Source organism: Myotis nattereri (assembly GCF_964212035.1).
Source record: "Myotis nattereri genome assembly, chromosome: 20".
NCBI lineage: Eukaryota > Metazoa > Chordata > Mammalia > Chiroptera > Vespertilionidae > Myotis > Myotis nattereri.
This window is the reverse complement of record NC_138096.1, coordinates 13214831-13239536: the sequence shown is the minus strand read 5'-3', so window position 1 is coordinate 13239536 and position 24706 is coordinate 13214831. Positions and strand designations below refer to the sequence as shown.

Sequence of the window (24706 nt, the reverse complement as noted above, 5' to 3'; positions counted from 1 at the left end):
AAAGAGGACATTCAGAAAGCCAAGAGACATATGAAAACATGCTCAAAGTCACTAATCATCCGAGAGATGCAAATCAAAACAACAATGAGGTACCATCTCACACCTGTCAGACTGGCTATCATCAACAAATCAACAAACGACAAGTGCTGGAGAGGATGTGGAGAAAAAGGAACACTTGTGCACTGCTGGTGGGAATGCAGACTGGTGCAGCCACTAGGGAAGACAGTATGGAGTTTCCTCAAAAAACTTCAAATGGAACTCCCATTTGACCCTGTGATCCCACTTCTAGGAATATATCCCAAGAAACCAGAAACACCAATCAGAAAGGATATATGCACCCCTATGTTCATAGCAGCACAATTTACCATAGCTAAGATGTGGAAACAGCCTAAGTGCCCATCAGTAGATGAATGGATTAGAAAACTGTGGTACATCTACACGATGGAATACTATGCTGCTCTAAAAAGGAAGGAACTCTTACCATTTGCAACATCATGGATGGAACTGGAGAGCATTATGCTAAGTGAAATAAGCCAGTCAATGAAGGAAAAATACCACATGATCTCACTCATTCATGGATAATAGAGACCACTATAAACTTTTGAACAATAATAGATACAGAGGCAAAAAAAAAAAAAATAGATACAGAGGCAGAGCTGCCTCAAACAGATTGTCAAACTGCAGCGGAAAGGCCGGGGAGGGTTGGGGGGCAGGAGGTAGAGGGGTAAGAGATCAACTAAAGGACTTGTATGCATGCATATAAGCATAACCAATGGACATAAGACACTGGGGGATAGGGGAGGCTAGGGGACTGTCTAGGGCGGGGGGATAAAATGGACACATATGTAATACCCTTTGTAATACTTTAATAAAAAAAAAAGAGTAAGACAGGTCAAATGTAAATATACTTGCCCTTTAACCGCAATAAATTTAGTGGGATCACAGCCGACAGATATTTGGAACACCTAAAATGAAGCAATTTAGTTGGTAAGTTCAGTGGTTCTGACCCACACATTTCTATAGCTAAAAGCAATTCCATTTCAAATTAGAAACAATGACCTATTAAGTGTATTTCCTACTTCTTCTTTGATCACTTTTTAAAAATACATATATTTTTATTGATTTCAGAGAGGAAGGGAGAGGGGCAGAGAAAGATAGAAACATCAATGATGAGAGAAAATCACTGATCGGCTGCCTCCTGCAATGCCCCCTACTGGAGCCTGCAACCTGGGCATGTGCCCTGACTGGGAATTGAACTGTGACCTCATGGTTCATAGGTTGAAGCTCAATCATTGAACCACACTGTCCTGGCTATGCATTATTTTTTAAAATTTATTTTTCAATTGCACTTGATATACAATACTATATTAGTTTCAGGTGTACAACATAGTGGTTAGATCTTTATATACCTTATGAAGTGTTGCCACCCAGTAAGTTCTAGTACCCGTCTCACATCTTACATAGTTATTACAATATTATTGACTATATTCCCTATGCTGTACCTTAAATCCCCGTGACTATAACTAGAAATTTGCACCCATGTATTATGGAAGTAAACTGCTGCACGGTACCTCCTGTGGCTATTTTTATCACTGGAAACTTGTATCTATGCATTATTGAAATAAGCTTTTTTAGACCTTTTCCTGTGTCACTTACCTTTGGGGGTACAGGACATGTTTTTGTATATTCACTAGGCCTGAGCTGCATAAGCATAAGACCCGTGTTCTGGTATCTAGGAGAAACAACACATACAGGTGAGTATAGACTCACAGGGAGGTAGACATTGCAGGAAGCCACCCACTGTCTTCACTATCTGAGAAGTGTAAACTCGGATCGCAGAACGCTGGTGAACCTTGAGCCCCTGGCAAGAGCCAGAGCTATGTACCGATTGTCTAGTCCAGACAATGGGGGCTCAAGCTATTTCCTGACCAAATAGTCTGAGTGTAAATCTTTCTAATATTTACTGCCCTTTAAGATAGTCTGTCTGTTACCGCAATTACCTGCCTAAGAGCTAGATGTGTATCCAAAATTGAATAAAAGGCTGGCAAGGCTTGGGCACCAGTGGAAGTCCTTTCCCTTGCACTGGGCTTTCCGCCTGGCCCCCAATATTTCCAAATTATTATTTCTTATCTTGTCTCTTTTATTTGCATGCGGCCCCTTCTCCAGATCCGAACCCAGCACCACATGGGACGTGGGTCTTCACAGACATAACTCTGCTTCTCTGTAGAGCAGATGAGAGCCCCATGTACCTGCTGCGCCTGACCCCTCCTGAGAAATGCTGGAGGTCTGAGGGGTGGGGTGACTACCTATACCCTGCTTGTGCTGAGGGCATCGCCATCAGACCTGAAAGTCATTCCCACCTCAAGGTATTCCTTCTGGCCAGCAAAGGATTGACACAATGGGAACAGAAATGAGTATGTGTCAGCATTTCAACCCCCCTAATTCACTAAGACCCTCAGTGCCTGGAGGGCGGAGGTCTGCTGCTTCCTGACTCTATTAAAGGTTGCAGCCACCACAGTGGTTCCTTCTCAAGTCTCTACAGATGTTCCTTCCTATTGATGACACCTCTGGAACAATGAAGACTAAGTTATGAAATTAGTTTCCTGAACAACATTATGCTGCACAATATGATCTGACTGGAATGGAAAGGGAGATCAGACACAATGCCTCTCTACCTTATGAAATGCTCATAAGTCATTTGTGCTCAGGCAAAACAGGACTCAAAATCACAGGAGAAATTTAGAAGGCTTTACTCCACTGCCACCCCAACCCTTCACCCCCGCCCCACCTCTGCTAAGGTTATTACTTTTGGAAAAAACTGGGGAAAACAAATACAAACTAACTAACCACAAGCAAATGTTGTTTTTTCCCCAATATTTATTACATTTAAAAAATATATATACTTTATTTTTTACAGAGAGGAAGGGAGAGGGATAGGGAGTTAAAAACATTGATGAGAGAGAAACGTCGATCAGCTGCCTCCTGCACACTCCACACTGGGGATGAGCCCACAACCAAGGTACATGCCCTTGACTGGAATCGAACCCGGGACCCTTGAGTCTGCAGGCCGACGGTCTATCCACTGAGCCAAACGGGCCAGGGCTATTTATTACATTTTAATATTTGTTTAGTTATACAGTTGATATAAAATGTAGTAAGTACCTCTTTCTCTCCCAATTTTTTTTGGGGGAGGCAACCAAAATTTTTGGTGGCCTGAAATAAAAAAAATACAATAAATAAATAAATAAATAAATAAATAAATAAATAAAATGTAGTAAGTAAATGAGGATACAAATAGCTCGTTTTCATATTTTTAAATCAGTGTACTATATTTTACCAATTCTAAGATTCATATTTTCTTCATTTAACACTTTTGAAATCAGGAAGCATCTTATAATTAAATATAACTATGCCAATTATGGCTTTTTTTTTCAATTTGAGGGCATCTTTGATTTGATAAATTTAGTATATAGTATAGATCTGTAAAGGACACTAAAGTAAATATATTGTCTTCAATTTTTCCCAGTTTTTCTTATGGGCACAATTTTTTCCTATCATGGCTGATTTCAAAGCTTTTATGTTTTGTCTCAAGTCTCAGTATCCTGCATAGTTTGATATGTATTCTACAGCAACAGAATTCTAAGTAAATATTCACCTAACCCAAAATAACCAAACAGTCTAACCCACGACATTAGAAGAATGAGAAATGGTGGTAGGTGAGGGGAAAGGATGGCTATCATGTCTAGAGTAGCATTTTCCTCCCTATCCTTCCAGGCCACACTCCAGCACTTCTTTGTTTTATTTTCTCAGTAGTACTTACAACCATTTGGCATTATCTTGTTTACTTATTTGAACACTTCTTCCACTAGGACCTGTCCATGACAGCAGTGTGTCCTTCTTGTTCATTAGGTATTTTGAACACCTAAAACATCCTGGCACTGAGTGACCTTCTTCCCAGACAAACAATGCTATTTTTTGAGAAAATATTTTGAGTCAGGACAATGATCTATACCAGCCGTGGGCAAACTACGGCCCGCAGGCGGGATCCGGCCCGATTGAAATGAATAAAACTATTGAAAAAAAAGACCGTACCCCTTTATGTAATGATGTTTACTTTGAATTTATATTAGTTCACACAAACACTCCATCCATGCTTTTGTTCCGGCCCTCCGATCCAGTTTAAGAACCCATTGTGGCCCTCGAGTCAAAAAGTTTGCCCACCCCTGATCTATACTAATAAAAGGCTAATATGCTAATTAGACCAGGCATCCTTCCGGACAAAACCATGGTGGCGGGGGCCGAGGCAGAGGCGATTAGAGGCGATCAGGCTGGCAGGGGAGAGCAGTTAGGGGTGACCAGACTGGCAGGGAAGAGCGGTTAGGAGTGACCAGGCTGGCAGGCAGAGTGGTTAGGGGATCAGGCAGGCAGGCAGGTGAGTGGTTAGGAGCCAGCGGTCCTGAATTGCGAGAGAGATGTCTGACTGCCAGTTTAGGACATCCCCCGAGGGGTCCTGGATTGGAGAGGGTGCAGGCCAGGCTGAGGGACTCCCCCCCCCCCCCCCCGTGCAGGAATTTTGTGCACCAGGCCTCTAGTAAACATATAAATGCCTTAAGATACAATTCCAAGTTCGTTGTCTTCCTCCAGAAATTAAGTGCTTAGGTGCTACCTTATTCCAGGAGTCAAAGATGGGTTTTTATCTGATTCTACTCCTAGTTGAAGACTTTTGGGAACATTAGCATTCTAGTTTTTGCTTAAGGATAGTATGTAAAGACTTTGGAATGGGAATGAAGGGTAAACAAGCTTGAAAAGTACTGAATCAAGAAATAGCACCCCCTTTCTTTGCATCTTCAATTGGATGCAACCTTCCAATAAGTCATTGTTTCCCTTTAGCCACAAGGAATCTTCTACATTTTTACACACAATACCAATTTCACATCTATCCAGACACTTCAAGGAATTTCCAATCTGGATATTTAAAAGGATATGAGGCCCTTTAAATAAAAGGTTCACAAATTGAGAACCCCAATAGCGTATTTAGCATGAGCAGGTTCTTCTAAAAGTCATACTCACTGCAGCTTGAAGTAATCATCTACCGCCTGATAATTTACCTTCTGAAAAAATGTTATGAACTGAAAAAGAAAGTAAAAAAGTTTTTGTAAAGCAGGAAAATTGGGGATGGGGAAAATGGATACTTTCAAGACAGATTTAAATCTTTCTTTAGGTGGGAAAAATAATACATTTAGCATTCTTAAATATTTCTTTACTATCTTAGAAACTCCAGCTATGTACACATTAGATTCACTATGTTACATTTTCCTTTTAATTTTATGTTATCATAGTCTTTTTATTTCTATTGCTTCTCTCTCCCTCTTCATTTGACTTTTGTCATTACAATATTAGTTTTATTTATATCGTGAGTATAGACTTTTCACTTTTCTGTTTTTTGCTAACCTTGTTTCTGGACCATTTTATTTTTTCCCCTGAAGGTTTTAAGTGATTACAGATATCTTGTCTGTAATTTCTGAGACTCTGAGGAATTATTTGCCTGAACCTTTCCTCTGTAGTTTTTGAGTCATTTAAAAGAAATGTCCATTTGCTATTTGCATAAGTTCTTGCTATTTGATTCCATGTTTCATCTTAATTTTCAGTATCTCAAAAGGTTGCTATATTCTAAGGTACAGTCATTTACAGAAGATATATGATATTAGAGGAAGAAAATGATAAGCCTCACATTTTTAAAGTATGGTAATTACATCCCTAGATCCTTAAACTTTTTTCCCTTATACTTTTATATATATTTATTATAAACACACACACACACACACACACACACACACACACACACATTAACAGTAGTTCCTTTCCTTGAACATGGAACTTGATGTATTTTCCATGTAATGACTTTCACAACCTTCAACTTGATCACAAAAGATTGTAGATTTGCCCTAACCGGTTTGGCTCAGTGGATAGAGCGCTGACCTTCAGACTCAAAGGTCCCAGGTCCGATTCCGGTCAAGAGCATGTACCTGGGTTTGGAGCACATCCCCAGTAGGGAGTGTGCAGGAGGCAGCTGATCGATGTTTCTCTCTCATCGATGTTTCTAACTCTCTATCCCTCTCCTTTCCTCTCTGTAAAAAAATCAATAAAACATATATTTAAAAAAACATGTATGTTTCTCAACATGTTCCAAGCTAAACCTAGAAGGGAAGTCTGTTTTAAAGAATATTAACATTATGCTTTTACATTTACTAAAATCAAAGGACATTTTAAACTAATAACTTACCAGGGTTTTAGTGCAGAATCCTGAAGCAATTTCATACTGAACTTTGTATTTCATTTCTAATAGTTTTGGGCCATAAGGTTCCATAATAATATACAAACCATTATTTTCTGGGTAGACTATTTGAGCCCAAACTGACAGGCTCTCTCCTTTGTCCAAGATGTAAAAAATATGAATATTATTATGAAATGTCACAAAGGGACATTTTTCTTTTGTTTTGAAAGTTATACTTCGTACTTCCATACCTATGGGATATTCCTGTACATATAGTGTGCCATTTCCCAAAACATTTACAAAATTTATTTCATTAAATGAATTCCAGAAAAATGCTGATTTTGTTAAAGTGTTTGTCCATAAATGTAGCTTCACTGCATCTCTAATATTAATCTTGGAATAAAACAAGTTATTATTTTCCATTTTTACCAAGATATTTCCATAGTAATCTGGAAAAAAAGAGAGAGAAGTTTATTATTCTAAGTAACCATAAATCCATGCTCTTTTATTTAAGTGGACTTTTAACCAAAATGATCTTGTTTATAATGACTGAGTATTTATGTACTTTGAGAAAATTAGGGTGTGCAGGCACAAACCTGCAACGTAACACAATAACTTCTCTTCCACTTCACAGTACAGGTTTTTCCTGAACACTTTTCTGCTTGCATTCACTATATCACGTATATATCACAGCATTTATAGAGAAAAAAAGAGCTTATTAATGTGTATTAAATGAGAATGGGCACGACAAGAATGGCATTATTAGGAAGCATTGTATTATAGACTAAATTATGTCCTCCTCTCAAATGCACAGGTTGAAGTCTTAACTCCCATTGTGACTGTATTTGGAGATAGGAGTCTTTAAGGAACCGGGCAGAAACACACACACACACACACACACACACACACACACACACAGTCTTTAAGGAGGTTATTTAGATTAAATGATAAGGGTGGGGCTCTACTCCTGTATGACTGGTGTCCTCATAAGAGAAGGAAAGGCACCAGATTTCTCTCTCCCTCTCCCCCAGCTCTTTCCCTGCATGCACACAGAGGAAAGGCCAGATGAGGACACAGTGGGAAGGTGGCTGCCGTCTCCAATCCAGGAAGAGAGTCCTCATCAGAAACCACCTTGATGACACCTTGATCTTGGACTTCTAGCCTCCAGAAGCACGAGAAAATAGATTTCTATTGTTTAAGCCACCTACTCTGTGGTATTTGGGTATGTCAGTCCTAGCAGAATATAATAGGGATGAAGAATGGGGGTAGGCCTGGCACTTCTTCATGTTCACTCTGTAAATAATAACAAGTTTTCCTCCCTTAATAGAGTATTATGTTTTAGTCTTAGAGGTTCATAGACAGTAAGTCTCTTAACCTCTTTGGTTCTATAGCTTTACCTGTAAAGCGAACAGGTAGTTGATTTCATAGCTTTCTTTTCAGATACAACATTCTTTGTGGGCCACATTTCTAGGGGTGTACTTTCCTTAATTTCCATAAAACAACACCCAGAGAGGACTGGCTGAAAGGAGGAAGGTGAAGTCAGAGCCAGGGAGGTTCAGAGTGTATTGTGCTTCTGCATCTTACATTTGGAAACTGAATAAAAGTGATCTTTCCACAAATTTCCATAAGCCATATTCTAATTAAACTCCTAAATCAGCAATACCAATGTTTTAAAGGATCAGAATACTTGAACATCAGTGTCAACATACATTTCCTTATGAAGTTAAGCTCCCATATAGTTATTACGTTCTCAGTAGGAATTCTACAGTATAATGAAGTTCCTGAAATCGTTACGTAGACAGGTGAGGTTAATATGAAGCCTGGAATATTTTTCAGTGTTTTAGTGAAGCTGCAAGGATAAAATGTTCTCAATGCCAAGGCAACAACACAGGAATCAAACTCCAGTGTTTTCATGGTCCTGCCAGTGCGTGTGAGGGTGGTCAAAGCTGTGGTGCCAAAGTGATTGGGGCAATACCGTGACTACGGACCTTTTCTCACATAACTGAGATTTCTTTATACATTTGTTTTGTTTGCTTTTGGCAAAAAAATCCATCCAGATTCTTGGCCTCTTGTGCTTTGTGTATGTTTCTGGAAACTTCACAAGGTGGAAGGGGAGAAAGATGTGGGTGATGACATAACAAAATAGATCTCTGTTGAATGAAAAAGGTAATTGCAGGACTCACAAACTGATGATATATAAAATATAAAAATCTCAAAAAAAACTTTTTTGCTCTATGTAATAGTCATGGGGAGGTAAAGTACAGCATAGGGAATATAGTCAATAATACTGTAATGACTGTGTATGGAGCCAGATGGGTACTAGACTTGTGGTGGTCACTTTGTAAGATACAGGTGTCTACCACCATGTTGTCTACCTCATGCTAATATTGTATGCCAAGAATAATTGAAAAAGGTTATGTGTACACTGTACTGTAGTTTAGTAGGTATGCTGTAATATTATGTCTAAAAAATATACATACTTTAATTCAAAAATACTTTATTGCTAAAAAATGCCAATCATCATCTGAACCTTCAGCAAGTTGTGACTTTTTGCTGGGAGAGGTTCTTTCTTTCAATTTTTTAAAAATGCAGTATCTGTGAAGTCTATAAAGAGAAGCACAATAAAACGAGGTACACCTGTACTATTAAGAGGTTTACCCCTGTCCAGTATTATGCTAAGCATTCTGTATACAATCCCTTCCTTACCTAATTATAATAGCAGTCCTATGTTCTAGATCAGAAAACCGAGTCCTGGAAAGTTTAAATGACTTGCTCAGGGCTTCAAATACAGGTCCATTCAACTCTACCTGTTCTACATTGACTTTTGTTAACGCTCCCCCCCCTCCCCCAAAAAGACAATGAAGTTCTAACTCTCACTACGACTTCAGAATGTGCCCTTCTTTTGGACATAGGGTCATTACAGCTGTGCTTGGTTAAGACAAGGGCATACTGGAGGCGGGGGGTCCTGTTGTCCTTAAAACAAGATGGCATGTGAAGACCCAGGGAGAATGCTATGTGATGACAAAGGCAGAGATTGGGAATGCCAGACTTCTAGCCTCCAGAGCTAGGAGACAGTACGATTCTGTTGTATTAAACCATCCAGTTTGTGTGGTTTGTTACAGGAGCCCTAGGGAAACAATAAAACCGTATCACCTCCTACACTGAAAATGCACATGTAAGTTGCTTATTTCGTATCTGCTGATGGACCAAAATGAACCTCTGAAAAAAAGAGAGTGAGTTTGCCAGTTTGCTGTGTAAGATCAGTTAATGTTAGTAGAATCTGATACCCGTTTTTAGGTGGTAAGAAGTGCACCTTTACCTATCAATATTTAACGTGCATTTAGATTTGCTACATCTTCGTAAGAAAGTCATCTATTATGAAATCAAGACTAGTTTTTGCACAATGAGAATGGCTCACCTATAAAAATGCTATGAATAATACTGTCATGTGATAATTTTGACAGATTCCCAAATTCTGTAGGTGTCTGTAAAACTCCAGTTGTCGTGAAATTGTCATAAAAATAGTAGATCCTGTGTTTGTCCCATACTATTAATTCTGGTATTGATGAATACAGAAAATGTGGAGTTATAACACTGTCAATTGTGACGTTTAATGAAAAGTCTTTGTGCGCCCACTGTTCTGAATCTTCATTATATATCACTAGGTGAATTTTTTTCATGATATTACATGTAACACAGACATTTAACAACAAGCCAAGTTCCAGAGGGTGTGCTGTATACTCAATATTATGTATAGTCAGAGTAGCAGTCGGGAGTATATGTAGGATTTCCCCCAGTCTTTTAGTATCTATTATTTTGACAAATTTAAGATAAGGATATCCAAGATAAAGTTCATTTTTTGTCCAGATTGCCATGCTGCTTCTTTTATTAGCCTGGAAAGTGGAAAATAGACAATAATTAGAATATCTTCAATTTTAGGGATAGTTCTAACAATTCCTGTCTTCTAACTTGCTATATTTAAAAGGAAAACATAGCTCTGACCGGTTTGGCTCAGTGGATAGAGCCTCGGCCTGCGGACTCAGGGGTCCCGGGTTTGATTCTGGTCAGGGGCGTTTGCCTTGATAGCAGGAACATGCTCAGTGGGGAGTGTGCAGGAGGCAGCTGATCGGTGTTTCTCTCTTGTTGATGTTTCTGACTCTCTGCCCCTCTCCCTTCCTCTCTGTAAAGAATCAATAAAATATATTTTAAAATAATAATAAAAGTGAAACATCGTAACTAGAATGGTTTATTTTTTAGTATATTTCTGAAAAATACTTCAAGCACAGAAATACATGGCATAGAAATAAGTCATCCTATCTAATAATAGACAAACATGGTAATTAACCATACCTCTGCTACACTTCCCATTGGCTAATCAGGGCGATATGCAAATTAACTGCCAATCAAGATGGCGGCCGGCAGCCACGCAGCTGAAGCGAACAGGAGGCTTGCTTGCTCCAGTGATGGAGGAAGCCAAGGTTCCCCGCCTGCCACAGCCGGGCTCTGAGCTCTAGTCTAAGCAACAATGTTGCAATTATAGAAGCTAAACAAACCCAGATACCTGCTTTCAGCCAGCTGGCCTCTGAGCTGGAGCCACAATAAAGTTTCAATTGCAGAAGGTAAATAAATCCCAGAATAAAAAAAGGAAAAATAAAAGGAGAGACAGGGAGCTTTAGTTGCAGGCTTGGCCCACATGAAAACATCCCTCAGCCCCTCATCCAGGCTGGCCAGGCACCCCAGTGGGGACCCCCACCCTGAAGGGGGTGCGGACAGCCTGAAAACAGCCTTCAGCCCCTCATCCAGGCTGGCCAGGCACCCCAGTGGGGACCCCCACCCTGAAGGGGGTGCAGGCAGCCTGAAAACAGCCATCAGCCCCTCATCCAGGCTGGCCAGGCACCCCAGTGGGGACCCCCACCCTGAAGGGGGTGTGGGCAGCCTGAAAACAGCCATCAGCCCCTCATCCAGACTGGCCAGGCATCCCAGCAGGACCCCCACCCTGATCCAGGACACCACTCAGGGCAAACCAGCCGGCCCCCACCGGTGCACCAGGCCTCTATCCTATATACTAAGAGGGTAATACGCAAAATGACCCAAACAGCAGAAAGACTGGGAATGACTGGTCACTATGACACACACTGACCACCAGGGGGCAGACGCTCAGTGCAGGAGCTGCCCTCTGGTGGTAAGTGTGCTCTCACAGCGGGGAGCTCTGCTCAGCCACAAGCCAGGCTGATGGTTGCCAGTACAGCAGTGGTGGTGGGAGCCTCTCCTGCATCCTCAGCAGCGCTAAGGATGTCCGACTGCAACTTGGGTCTGCTCCTCACTGGCAAGTGGACATCCTCTGAGGGCTTCCAGGCTGCCAGAGGAATATCTGATTGCCAACTTAGGCCCAATCCCCTGGGGAGCAGACCTCAGACAGCAGGTGGTCATCCTCCGAGGGGTCCCAGACTGAGAAGGCACAGGCCGGGCTGAGGGATTCCCCACCTCGCCCCAAGGGCACAAATTTCTGTGCACCGGGCCTCTAGTATTACAATAAAAAGAAATTATCCTACCCTAGCTGGTTTGCTCAGTGGGTAGAGCATCGACCTGTGCACCAAAGGGTCCCAGGTTCGATTCCAGTCAAGGGCACATGCCCCGGTTGTGGGCTCGGTCCCCACTGGGGAGCGTGCAGGAGGCAGCTCATCAATGATTCTCTCTCATCATTGATATTTCTATCTCTCTCTCCCTCTTCCATCTCTCTGAAATTGATAAAAAAAATATTTTAAAAAATTATTCCAGAAATTTTAGTTTTTATCAGTAGAAATAATTAATCTTAATTCCCTTTTAATTCCTCAAAGACTATCGATCTTCTCTTTTCCTGTGTATATATTTACTCTGGTCAGGAGTGGCCCTGTGATCTTGCTGTTTACTAAGATCAATCTATAATGACACCTCAAACATTACATTCGTTTTTGTATTCTAGCTTCTTTGGGTATCAGATAAAGGGAAGAGAGAAATTAAAACTTTAAACAAATCAATACTTCCCTTTTGTGGACCCAGTCTGTTAGAGAAAAAGGCTATCCAGAGACTACATCTGAAATTCAGTGGTCCTAATTTCATTCAGTGGACCCTTCTCCAGCTGTGTCTAATTCTTAGGGGTTTTTATATAAAAAGTAACTCCTATGTTCATGACCACTACAAGGAGTCTTCTGGGCACATCTTGTCTATACTCAAATCGGCTGCAGAAAGATATCAAACTGGTAACCAAAGAAAGACACTAAGACTATTTGGAGTAAAAAGTCTTTTTATCAAATAAAGATTCAACTTAAAGTCTAGAGCTCATGCTGCTGGAAAAGACTGTGAAACAACCTCAACGAGGAAACAGATTGGAAACAAAATGAGCCCTTCACAGAAAAGACGCCCAGCTATTCTCATTCTTGGCAGAGGGATGGGAAGAGGACTACGCTATAAATATGACAGATGGGAATCCCAGGGACCCCAGCCAGGGCATGAGTTTTCACTCACCCACAAACTCTCCTATAGATCTTCACTTAATGCTTGGGTGTAATTCACCAAAAGTCTTGGGGCAAGGCAGGGGAGCTGGGGGATCCCTTTGAAGCATTCAGGGCCTCTTGCAACTATCTATATATATAAAAGACTAAGATCAGCCCGGACCGCCTGGTAGCTATTATGCACAATGACCACCAGGGGGCAGACACTCAACGCAGGAGTTGCCAAGCTGTGGTGACTTGGCAGCTGTAGTTCTCGGGTGACGCACCTGGAGCCAGAGAGGAGGGAGCCCGATTCCGGGGTGCATCACCCGAGAACCACCCTCTCTCAATCCAGGACCCCTTGGGGGTATCAGAGAGCCAGTTTTGGCCCGATCCCCGCAGGCCAGGCTGAAGGACCCTAGTAACACATAACTCTCTGAAGACAGGCAGGGGACAGGCAGCAAGGCAGCAAAGTTGAGAGAAATCATCTGCATTCTGGATTCTCAGGTTCATAGGCTGGGAGTGGGATAAGAGAGCGGAGAGAAACTTCCCCTTTGAGACAGATTTGGCCTTTACCCAAATGGTAAAGCAGTCCCCTGCCAAGACGGGGAGAAGGAAGCAGGAGAGAAAGATAGGTTTGCCAAGGCACACAAATCCAGGGGCATATGAGAGAGGAAAGATACCCCTCGGTGATTAAAAAAAAAAAAAAAGCTGACAGCTAGGCTATAAAGCAGAGACAGCGCTCTCATAGTTTGGAATGCTGGTGGCTCAGTTGTAAAGTATGAAGAGATCTTTGGAGTCTTGTCAGTGTTAAGATACCAAGCATGGCTAACAAGAAAATAACCATGATAAAAATGCTGAACTAGTGGGAAAGAGACAACATGAGTGCAGAGATGGGGAATCAGCTGAGACATGTAAATGATAGAAAAGAAGAAAATGGAAATGTTAGAAATAAAAAATGTGTTATCAGGAATGAGTACATTATTAGATAAATTTCAGAGTGATCTGGGAAAAGCAGAGGAAAAGAAGCAGTGAACTTGCCCTAGCCAGTTTGACTCAGCGGATAGAGCGTCAGCCTGTGGACCCAAGGGTCCCAGGTTTGATTCTGGAGAAGGGCATATGCCTGGGTTGTGGGCTTGATCTCCAGTGGGGGGGCATGCAAGAGGCAGCCCATCAATGATTCTCTTCATCATTGATATTTCTATCTCTTCCTCCTTCTCCCTTCCTCTCTGAAATAAATTAAAAAATATGTAAAAAAAGAAGCAGTGAACTTGAAGAAAGTGAAGAGCATGTATACAAACTGAAGTACAAAGATAGAAACAGAGTGAAAAACAATGAACAGGTGGTCTGAGATCTCTGGGACAATATTAAATGGTGTCATGTATGTGTTTTTGGAATCCTAGAAGGAGAAGAAAAGAGAATGGTGCACAAGAAATATTGGAAGAGATAATGTCCAAGAACATCTGTGGGAAACATGCCAGAGTTGCCGGATAGTCAAGGCCAATTAGAGTGTGAAAGGCCCTATTTACAGTATGCCGGATGGCCAAGGCCACTCTGAGCATGGGAATCTTAATCAGGGTGTCCGAAGACTGTGCCCTTCTATAACCCAAATGATTGGTATCACTGTTGGCAAGACGCCTCTTTTTGTCTAAGTGATATAATAGGTTACTGACCAGCTAGTGCAGCCGTGGGCAAACTTCGGCCCACGGGCCAGATCCGGCCCGTTTGAAATGAATAAAACTAAAAAAAAAAAGACCGTACCCTTTTATGTCATGATGTTTACTTTGAATTTATATTAGTTCACACAAACACTCCATCCATGCTTTTGTTCCAGCCCTCCGGTCCAGTTTAAGAACCCATTGTGGCCCTCGAGTCAAAAAGTTTGCCCACCCCTGAACTAGTATGTGGAAAAGACTGGGGAGACTAGAGAGGCTGCTGAGGCTGCTTCAGGGAGAGCTCAGGAGCCGCTATAATATGAGGCTATGGGTCTAGGGCAGTGGTTCTCAACTTTCCTGATGCCGCGACCCTTTAATTCAGTTCCTCATGTTGTGGTGGCCCCCAACCATAAAATTATTTTCGTTGCTACTTCATAACTAACTTTGCTACTGTTATGAATCGCCATGTTAATATCTGATATGCAGGATGTATTTTCATTGTTGCAAATTGAACATAATGAAAGCATAGTAATTAATCACAAAAACAATATGTAATTATGTATGTGTTTTCCCATGGCCATTGGTAACCCCGGTGAAAGGGTCATTCGACCCCAAAAGGGATCGCAACCCACAGGTTGAGAACCGCTGGTCCAGAGGCAGCGTGCAGCTGCTCAGATAGTAGTTGTGAGTACAGAGGCTACTACTACTATGTGAGAAAGATGTATTTGTTCATCAGCTGGTGTGTGGCTGCCTGTACGAGACTGTTCTGAAGAACTGTTTTGTCTAATGGTTTTATGGCCACTAGCTTCTGTAATAGACACTCATTCTTATACACCAACAACTTCTCATGGCTTCTCTGTCTACTACCCTGCTTCCAAGAAGGTCCAGCCAGGAACAGGGGGGCTCCGACCCAACAGTTAGCATAGTAGGGCAGGATCAGGACCTGTACTCCCACACTTGGACTAGTCAGCAGAATAGAGCAGTGAGTGCTCTCACAATTAGTGCTATGAGCACGATTTAGGAGTAAGGTCTCCCACTAGAATTAGATCCTGCTCTGACATCCCCCAATTAGTAAAGTACATAATCCACCAAATCCAAGAAGCTCAGTTGAACCTCAACAGGATAAATACAGGGTGGGGCAAAACTAGGTTTATAGCTGTGAGTATGCAAAACATAGAGTTTATTCTTGTATTATTCATTAATTACTGTATCTTTTCCATACAAACAACTGTAAGCCTACTTTGGCCCCACCCTGAGGGTCAACAAGAACTTTACCTCAGTTATTTAAGTATTTCACAATCTTCTGACTTCCATTCATATCATCTAATTGTTGTATTCTTTGTTTATAATTTGTATTTCCTGTTTGAATATTTTTGGTATCTCTTATTAGTTTCTGATATCGTGCAATATCATTATTTTGTGTCTCAGTGGGCTTTCTTTTTTCCTATATCAATCAGCATTTATTCGTATTTCAGGATTGACTATTGATATCTTTATTTAACTCTGAAAAATTCTCAGCTCTTTCCCATTCTATCTAAACTTTTATTTTGGAATTCTGGTTAGATGTATACTGGATTTTCTCTTTTTCATTCATCTTTCTCTTCTACTCTCTGTTTTTGTTTTCCATCACCTTTTCTCTCATCTTTTCATTTTGTTTACTTTTTTATCTACTTTACAATTTAATTATTTTTGTTGTATGCAATCTCCTATTTAAGCTTTCCATTGAATTTTATATTTCAGTTATTAGTTTTATCTAAGTTTATTACATGAAATGTTTTATTTCAACATTTATTTTTACATATTAATATATTTTGAAATAGAATTCACATACAGAAAATGGACCAAATGGAAATATATGTAGCTAAAAGACTTATCACAAAGCAGAATCTAACAAATGGAATCTCGTCAGAACTCCCAAATGCCACTGATACTGTTTCCCAATCACTACATCTTTCCTTTCAAGATAACCGCTATCCTAAATTTTATGGTAATGAATTCCTTGCTTTTAGTATTACTCATTACCTTGCTATTTGATAGACTTTTAAAAAAAATGTTTTCTATTTTCTTTTCAATTTATTTAAATCCAATAAAAATATTTCATATTTGTCTGTCCCAATATCTGATGTCCTTGCAGGGTTGACTCTGCTCTTTATTGTTTCTGCTGACTCCTGTGACACCTTATTTCTTCAGATATTTTGCCATTTTTGAATATGAGCTCAATTTTGCCAGAATATTATTTGTGGAAAATTTCCAAAGCCTGACCTTATGGTTTGTCCCTCCAGAAAGGATTTGTGTTTGCTTCTGCCTGGCACTAGGCTTGATATTTCTTGGCCCACTGTGAATTTGGGCCCCAAAGTCCATGTGGGTTGGTTTTTGGTCATGAATTCCAAAGACAGACGTTTTCTGGCCTTTTAAGAGTTAAAACTGAGATACATTTAATTATGTTGGGAATTTTGGAAGGTTCCTGTTTAATGCAAAAAATTACCGGATGCCCTCCCTTGCTCAGGTGCCAGGCTTAGTTTCTAAGGACCAAATGTCTAAATGCTTGGGACCAGCACCGGCCTCGGGAGGCGAGATTTTGGCATTTGCTTATGTCTCTGAATTAGTGCTCCAGGACTCCACTTTCCGCTTGGAATTGTCCTTTCTTCCACAGAAGCCCAGTTATGTGCCTAAAGAAGTTTAAAAATTTCTATGCAGCATTTCAGGTGTTTTGTAATGCTCCAGCTTAAGGCTATCTTATTCACTCTATTGTCAGAAATTAAAGACTTAATTCATTTTTGAGAGCACATGGAGTTTTTGTTTGGGGAAAATAACTTTTTGACCTTTTGCCTGTGACAAGACAAAACAAAACTCTCATAGTATGACTAAGTGACACTGTGCAATGACACAAGATTCATTTTATTCTCTGTTGTCGGAGGTACAGCTCTCTAAGGGCTCTGAGAAGTTAAGTCAGGAAGATAGAGCTACTGACAGCCATGGAAAATAACTCAGCAAAAAAACCTGCAGAGTATAGACTAATACTTCATTGAATTAAAAGGTATGGTGAATATCTAAATGTGTAAGTATAAATACATATATGTACTATTTTACTAACCTTTGATAAATAGTTGTGCCAACACCATCTTCTTGATTTTATGCCAATAATTTCACCTTCAGGAAGATTTTCCTTGCTTCCCAGTTTTGCAAATCTGGTTGAACTTTTTAGATAGAGGATACCGTTTATTAAAAAAAATATCCCATCACGGGATAGGTTCACATCAGACACATTGCTTCTTTCTTCGTCAGTCAGGATGTTTGGAGGCACTCTGATGCTGGTCCAAGTACGAAATGAATCGTTGGTTTGAAAGGTCTCCATATCGGCTACCAGAACAATAGATGATGGAGCACAGGCATCCCAGACTGTTATTAACTGACTACCAAGTGGTGAAGAGATTGGTAAAAAGCCAGGAACCTCAGGTATTTTCCACCAAGGAAAGCCCAGCAGGAAAAGGATGTCTGCAACAAAGCAATCTTGAAAAGTCACCTGATTTCCTCTGATCTCTTTTATTATATCCTTTCCTGACATTGGTAGTGAGATATGCCAGGCCCTAAGAAGAGAACAGAAAGGATAAGAATTACATGGTCTCTTTCTCAGCTCCCATCCACCTTGTAAAGTGCTGGCATTTATCATCTTTCAAACTTTAAAAAAATTTTTATCAAGATAAACCTGGGTAAAATAAATCAAAGAGTACTAAAGTGCTACCCATTTCTCCTTGTTCTTCACTCTTGTTTCCAAAGGAGAACAATCTTTTTTTTTAAAATAAATAAATGTTTTTTATTGATATCAGAGAGGAAAGAGGGGGTAGAGCTAGAAACATCCAGGATGAGAGAGAATTGTCAATCAGCTGCCTTCTGCAGGCCCTCTACTGGCAATGGAGCCCACAACCTGGGCATGTGCCTTGACCAGGAATCAAACCATGATCTCCTGCTTCATAGGCTGACGCTCAACCACCGAGCAACACTGGCTGGGTGAAGGAGAACAATCTTGACTCTTAATGCTCCTTCATATTCTCAAATAAATATCCTTATACTGCTTCTTAATATGATTTTTACATATTGGTTTCTTATATGACAGATGAAACAGTATCTCTTATAGTGTATACCTACTAATGCATCATCTTTTCTTGCAAATGTCACAATGTTTAGCTAAATCTATAGTGTTTGTATTGTTACTAATATGTATATATTGTTTACTACGGAGCCAGTTATTATGCTAATTGTTTTCTTTGATAAATATATATTTACAATATTTTCCCTAGAGTTAACATTTTATTTTGAAAATTTGTTTAGTGTTCTAACTTTTCCAATAGGTAGCTGAAATGGCCCTTCATAATGGTTTCCATGTGGTGAATGCAGAGGTAATCTAGCACTTGTTTGCTGGGATTTCCCTTCATTTCTCTCTGGGTCGAAGCACCATTTACTGGGTCAAATACTTTGATCTTGTTTTGTTAACACATATTCTTAAGTAAGTACTCTTTGTCAAAGTGCACCTGAAAATAAAGTTTTTGAGATCCTGAAATCCAAAAATATCTTTAACACATTTGTTTGATAGTTTGTCTGGGCAGAGACTTCAGAGCTTGGACGGCCTTTTCTCCAGTCTGTTTGTATTTAAGGTTACTAATGAGAATGACACCTTGATCCTTGTTACTTAAATGGCTTGCCTTTCCATACGTTTTTTAGGGGCTTCCCTTCTTTTCTTGGTATCCTAAAATTTGACAGGCCTGGGTCTTATCTTTTGAAGTGGACACACGAGGAATTTGTGAAAACAAGCACTTGTACATATATCTTAGAAGTCAAGGAGAGTTCTGAGGAGCGTTTCTCAGCAGGCCCACCCGGACACATCAGGCTGCAGATGGTCAGTAAATGCTTCTTTAGTTTCCTATTTCCTCAATGAACACACACTTGGGTTGGTGGTGATGGCATTCTGACCACTCAGAATGAGGTTCTGCCAGGTCAAGAGGACCCCATGTTGGAGTAATTGTAGGGTTGTCATCAAGCCTCTATGTCCTAAGCCACGCCACCATGAAAATCAGTGCAACTCTGATTTTTACAAACCACACCTCTGACTCTAATATCTGTTTCAAGTACAATTACAAAAAAATCACCAGTACCATTCTGTTACATTGTCCGCTGGCTATAATAATCTCATACTAAGGTGAACACCTACCTGTGTAGTAGTCACCCAGATCCAGATTCAGAACATTCCAATACCTTGGAAAGTTAATGTATGTCCCTCCCTCCCCCTTCTCTACCTGCTACAGGCCTATTTTGTATTTCCATTTGTGTCCCCATTCCTGTGCTTTTAAAAACTAGTTTTGCCAGATGTATGTCTTACTAAATCATAGAGAATGCAAGAAAAATCCACTAGTATAGCGACTTCCAAATCCCTCTGTCAGTGATGGACAGATCTAGAAGGCAGAAAATCAGTAAGGACATAGTTGAAGGAAAAACACCACCAACCAACTGATCTAATTGGTTTAAAGACTACTTCATCCAACAACAGCAAAATATACATTCTCCTCAAGCCCACATATGACATTCACCAAGATAGACCATATCCTGGGTCATAAAACATACCTTAAGAAATTTTACAAAATAGAAGTCAGCCAGCTGGTGTGGCTCAGTGGACTGAGCATGGTCCCATGCACCAAGAGGTCATTGGTTCAATTCCTAGTCAGGGCACATGCCCGGGTTGCTGGCTTATTCCCCAGTATGGGGCATGCAGGAGGCAGCCAGTCGATGTTTTTCTCACTCATCGATACTTCTATCTCCCTCTCCCTCTCCCTTCCTCTCTCTCTAAAAGTCAATAAAAACATATTTAAAAAATAGAAATTGTACAAAGTCAGCTCTCAAAACACAATACAGTTAAACTAGAAGTCAATAACAGAAATATAGCTAAAATAATCCCTGAGCATTTGGAGATTAAACAGTACACTTTAAAATAACACACAGTTAAGAAAGAAATCTCAAGTGAAATTTTAAGTAGTTCAAACTAAATGAAAATACAACTTACCAAAATTTGGGGAATGAAGTGAAAGCAGTGTTTAGAGGGAAATTTATAGCATCAAATGCATGTATTAGAAAAGAAAAAAATCTAAAATAAATAATCTAAGTTTTCATCTTAGGGAGCTAGAGAAAGAAAAGCATTATAAACCTAAAGGTAGAAGAAGAAAAGTAATAAAAATTAGAACACAAATCAATAAATGGAAAACAAAAACAATGGAGAAAATCAATAAGAAAAGCTGGTTCTTTGTAAAGTTCAATAAAATTGATAAACTTTCCAGTTGGGCTAAGAAAAAAAGACAAAGGACATAATAAACTAAGATCACAGATGAAAGTGAGGCCATCATTATTGATTTCATGGGCATTAAAGGATAAGAAAATAATACTATTAACAGTTCTATGCCCATAAATTTGATAACTTAGAGGAAATGGACCAATTGAAAGACAATCTATCAAAATCATATAAGGAGAAATAGTTCATGTGAATAGGGATATATCTGTTAAAGAAAATTGATAAATAATTAATAACCTTCCAAAACAAAAAGCAGCAGGCCCAGATGGGTTCACTGGTAAATTCTAATATTTAAGGAACAAGTTATGCCAATTCTCTACAATCTCTTCTAGAAAATAGAAGCAGAGGGAATATTTCCCAACTCATTTTATGAGGCCAATATTACCCTAATACCACAATCAGGTAAACACATTACCAATAAAGCTACAGACATTGTGAATCCAACAATGCGTAAAAATAATTATGTACGTTGACCAAATGGGACTTATTCCAGTTATCTACATATGGTTCAACATTTAAAAATCAACTAATGTAATCCATCACCTCAAGGTTAAGGAAGAATAAGCATATAATCATATCAATAAATGGCATAAAAAGCATTTGACAAAATCCACCACTCATTCAGGATAAAAACTCTCAGGAAACTAGCAACAGAGGGGAACTTCCTCAACTTGATTAAGAAGCATCTACAAAAAAAATACCAAGAACATAATGATGAGGAACTATATCTTCTCCTCCTAATAACAGGGGCAGAGGAAAATGTCTCTTCTTACTACACCTATTCAACATCATATTAGAAGTACATATTGTATTTTTTAGTTATAAGCTCCTTGACCTGTGCCTCGGTGGTACAACAGATTAAGAAAGGCTCATGATAACTTGCCAACTTAACAGTAACAGATTTTACTTCTCAAGTGGAATTTGTGATGCGCAGTAACGTGTATGTGGTGGCACAATTGTGACATCGGTAAGAAACATTTTAAGGTATTGCCAGGATGTGCCACCATCCTGAAGGTTTAGCTCCTAATACAAATTGTGAGAAAAGAATCCGGGAGTGTGACTGGCATTTTCTGAGTTGGTAACTAGTTCTCATTATCACTTTTTTATTTTTATTTTTTGTATCATAAAATAATCTACTTGGAAGTTACACATCAGATATTCCATGAAATTTTACCTGGGTTTTAAAATCCCTTTTGGATTTTAAAACCAAGATGGCGACATAGGTAAACACCGGAGTTTGAAACCTTGAACAACCAATTCAAAAATACAACTAAAAGACGGAACGGACATCATCCAGAACCACAGGAAGGCCGGCTGAGTGGAAGTTCTACAACTAGGAGGAAAGAGAAAAACATACCGAGACTCAGAGGAGGTGCAGTGCTGAAGTAAAATACTAAGGTGCGGAGTGCATGCAGAGCAGGCTGGCTGGCGGCTGAGGGCACGGTTGTCGTTTTCAATCAGGAGGGAGTCTCAGGCTCTGAGCTCCAGTTCCGGGCGAGTCTCTAGGGGCCCAGACTCGTACGGGAGAAGTGGGACTGTCTGGCATCGCTCAAAACCCTAGGGCAGCTTTCTCTCCGAGGGGCTTGCAGCGGTTACTGGGACACTGAGAAGCAGAGCCTCTGAGGGCAAGACTGAGAGCAGCCATAATTGCTAACCCCACCCAGTTGATCCCGTGGGACCCACCCCGCCCAAGCCCTGCAGGGAGACTTTTGCTGGATAGCCTCAGGCAAAGGCTAGATTAGCACCTCACTAGAGATCCAGGAGCCAGGAAGCGCAGAGGTCAGAGTGGGACCATCCAGTTTGCAGCTCCATGGAACCATAAAAGACACTCTCAGGGGGCAGACTCAGTGAGCACCAAAGTCCCATCAAAGCAAGTCTAGCCCCAGAGGGGTGTCTCCAGCACAGAAGTTCTCCCACTGCAGACACAGCTGATTCTCACAGCCAATTGGCCTGGAGGTCAATTCCTCACAGTGATAACTACAACAATCAAGGCTTAACTACAACAAGACTGTGCCGAAAGCCCACAAGGGGGTGCACCAAGAGTGTCTACCTCAGGTAACTGGGACACTTAGCAAAGAAAGGCACTCTACCGACACAGCGAAGCATAAAAAATGCCAAGACAAAGAAACAGGACACAAACAACAGAATTGGAGGAAAGCAAACTGTTGGATATAGAGTTCAAATCCACACTTTTAAGGTCTTTAAAGAACTGTCTAGAAGCCGCCGATAAATTTAATAAGGCCCTCGAAAAGACTGGTGAGGCCGCCGATAAATGTAGTGAGATCTTCAAGAAGACTGGTGAGACTGCCGATAAATGTAGTGAGATCTTCAAGAAGACTGGTGAGACCGCCGATAAATGTAGTGAGGTCCTCAAGAAATCTAATGAGACCCTTGATGTTGTGATGAAGAACCAACTAGAAATTAAGCATACACTGACTGAAATAAAGAATATTATACAGACTCCCAACAGCAGACCAAAGGGTCGCAAGAATCAAATCAAAGATTTGAAATACGAAGAAGCATAAAACACCCAACCGGAAAAGCAAAATGAAAAACGAATCCAAAAATACAAAGATAGTATAAGGAGCCTCTGGGACAGCTTCAAGCATACCAACATCAGAATTATAGGGGTGCCAGAAGATGAGAGAGGACAAGAGATTGAAAACCTATTTGAAGAAATAATGACAGAAAACTTCCCCTACCTGGTGAAAGAAATAGACTTACAAGTCCAGGAAGCACAGAGAACCCCAAACAAAAGGAATCAAAAGAGGACCACACCAAGACACATCATAATTAAAATGCCAAGAGCAAAAGACAAAGAGAGAATCCTAAAAGCAGCAAGAGAAAGAAAATCAGTTACATATAAGGGAGTACCCATACCACTGTCAGCTGATTTCTCAACAGAAACTTTGCAGGCCAGAAGGGAGTGGCAAGAAATATTCAAAGTGATGAATACCAACAACCTAAAACCAAGACTACTTTATCCAGCAAAGCTATCATTCAGAAGTGAAGGTCAGATAAAGAGCTTCACAGATAAAAAAAGCTAAAGGAGTTCATCACCACCAAACCAGTATTATATGAAATGCTGAAAGGCATCCTTTAAGAAGAGGAAGAAGAAGAAAAAGGTAAAGATACAAATTATGAACAACAAATACACATCTATCAACAAGTGAATCTAAAAATCAAGTGAATAAATAATCTGATGAACAGTCAAAAAATTAAATAAATAAAATAAAATCCCTTTTGCTTTAAGTCTCTGATACTTATTTTACTGAATTATACAGATGAATTTTATATTTGAAATTTTAAAAATTAAATACCCATCCTCCAGTTTTTCATCTGCATAATATATTTCTTTCTTCAGAAATGTATGTATGGTTGGCTTCTGTCCCAAAGTGGCAAAAAGCTTTGTAAGTACAAAGGAATTCTGGAAAAAAAAAATTATTTTTACTCTTTTCACAGACAAATTTACTTGGAAATTACATCATGTTATATTGCATCGATTATTTCAGTTAAGACACTTTATAAATTTACCTCATTTTCAATGTGCCGGTTTCTTTTTTTCTACCATCTGGCCCCCTTCCTCATTAGAATTTTATGAATTATAATGAAATCAGAATACAATTTCCAATATGTTGAATATACCATGCACAATCAGAATACTGAATGAATTGAGACTATGAGGACCCCTAAATAAATACCCTTAATTTTACTATCAATGGAATACATAATGGAGCTTCTAAAACTAATCTCTTAGAATTATTTCTACATGAGTCACCTCCAAAGCAACATACTCTTTCAAGGCAGGTTTCAAATGATATCTGGAGAGTTTAACAAAAATTCTCTTCGTAATAGACAGATATGACATACTCCCTCTTTTTCTCAGAGATTTAAGGAGCAGTTGAATTGACTGGAATTATCCCTAATAAAGCATTTTTAGAATAGAGACAATAGTTTTATTAGGGGAATCCCT

At 39.9% G+C, this 24706-nt stretch overlaps 1 protein-coding gene across 1 annotated transcript in view; it reads right to left on the bottom strand.

The window, feature by feature from the left end:
• Nucleotides 1–24706, bottom strand: part of LOC308535580 (cation channel sperm-associated auxiliary subunit epsilon-like) — a gene marked incomplete at its 5' end in the record, with an annotated part of 85217 nt that overhangs the window by 38692 nt on the left and 21819 nt on the right. The window contains 6 exons of the mRNA XM_081114522.1: nucleotides 1657–1732; nucleotides 5071–5129; nucleotides 6284–6723; nucleotides 9693–10167; nucleotides 17494–17986; nucleotides 24054–24160. Of these exons, the coding sequence (XP_080970648.1) occupies nucleotides 1657–1732; nucleotides 5071–5129; nucleotides 6284–6723; nucleotides 9693–10167; nucleotides 17494–17986; nucleotides 24054–24160 (1650 nt within the window). The remainder of the gene's footprint in view (nucleotides 1–1656; nucleotides 1733–5070; nucleotides 5130–6283; nucleotides 6724–9692; nucleotides 10168–17493; nucleotides 17987–24053; nucleotides 24161–24706) is intronic.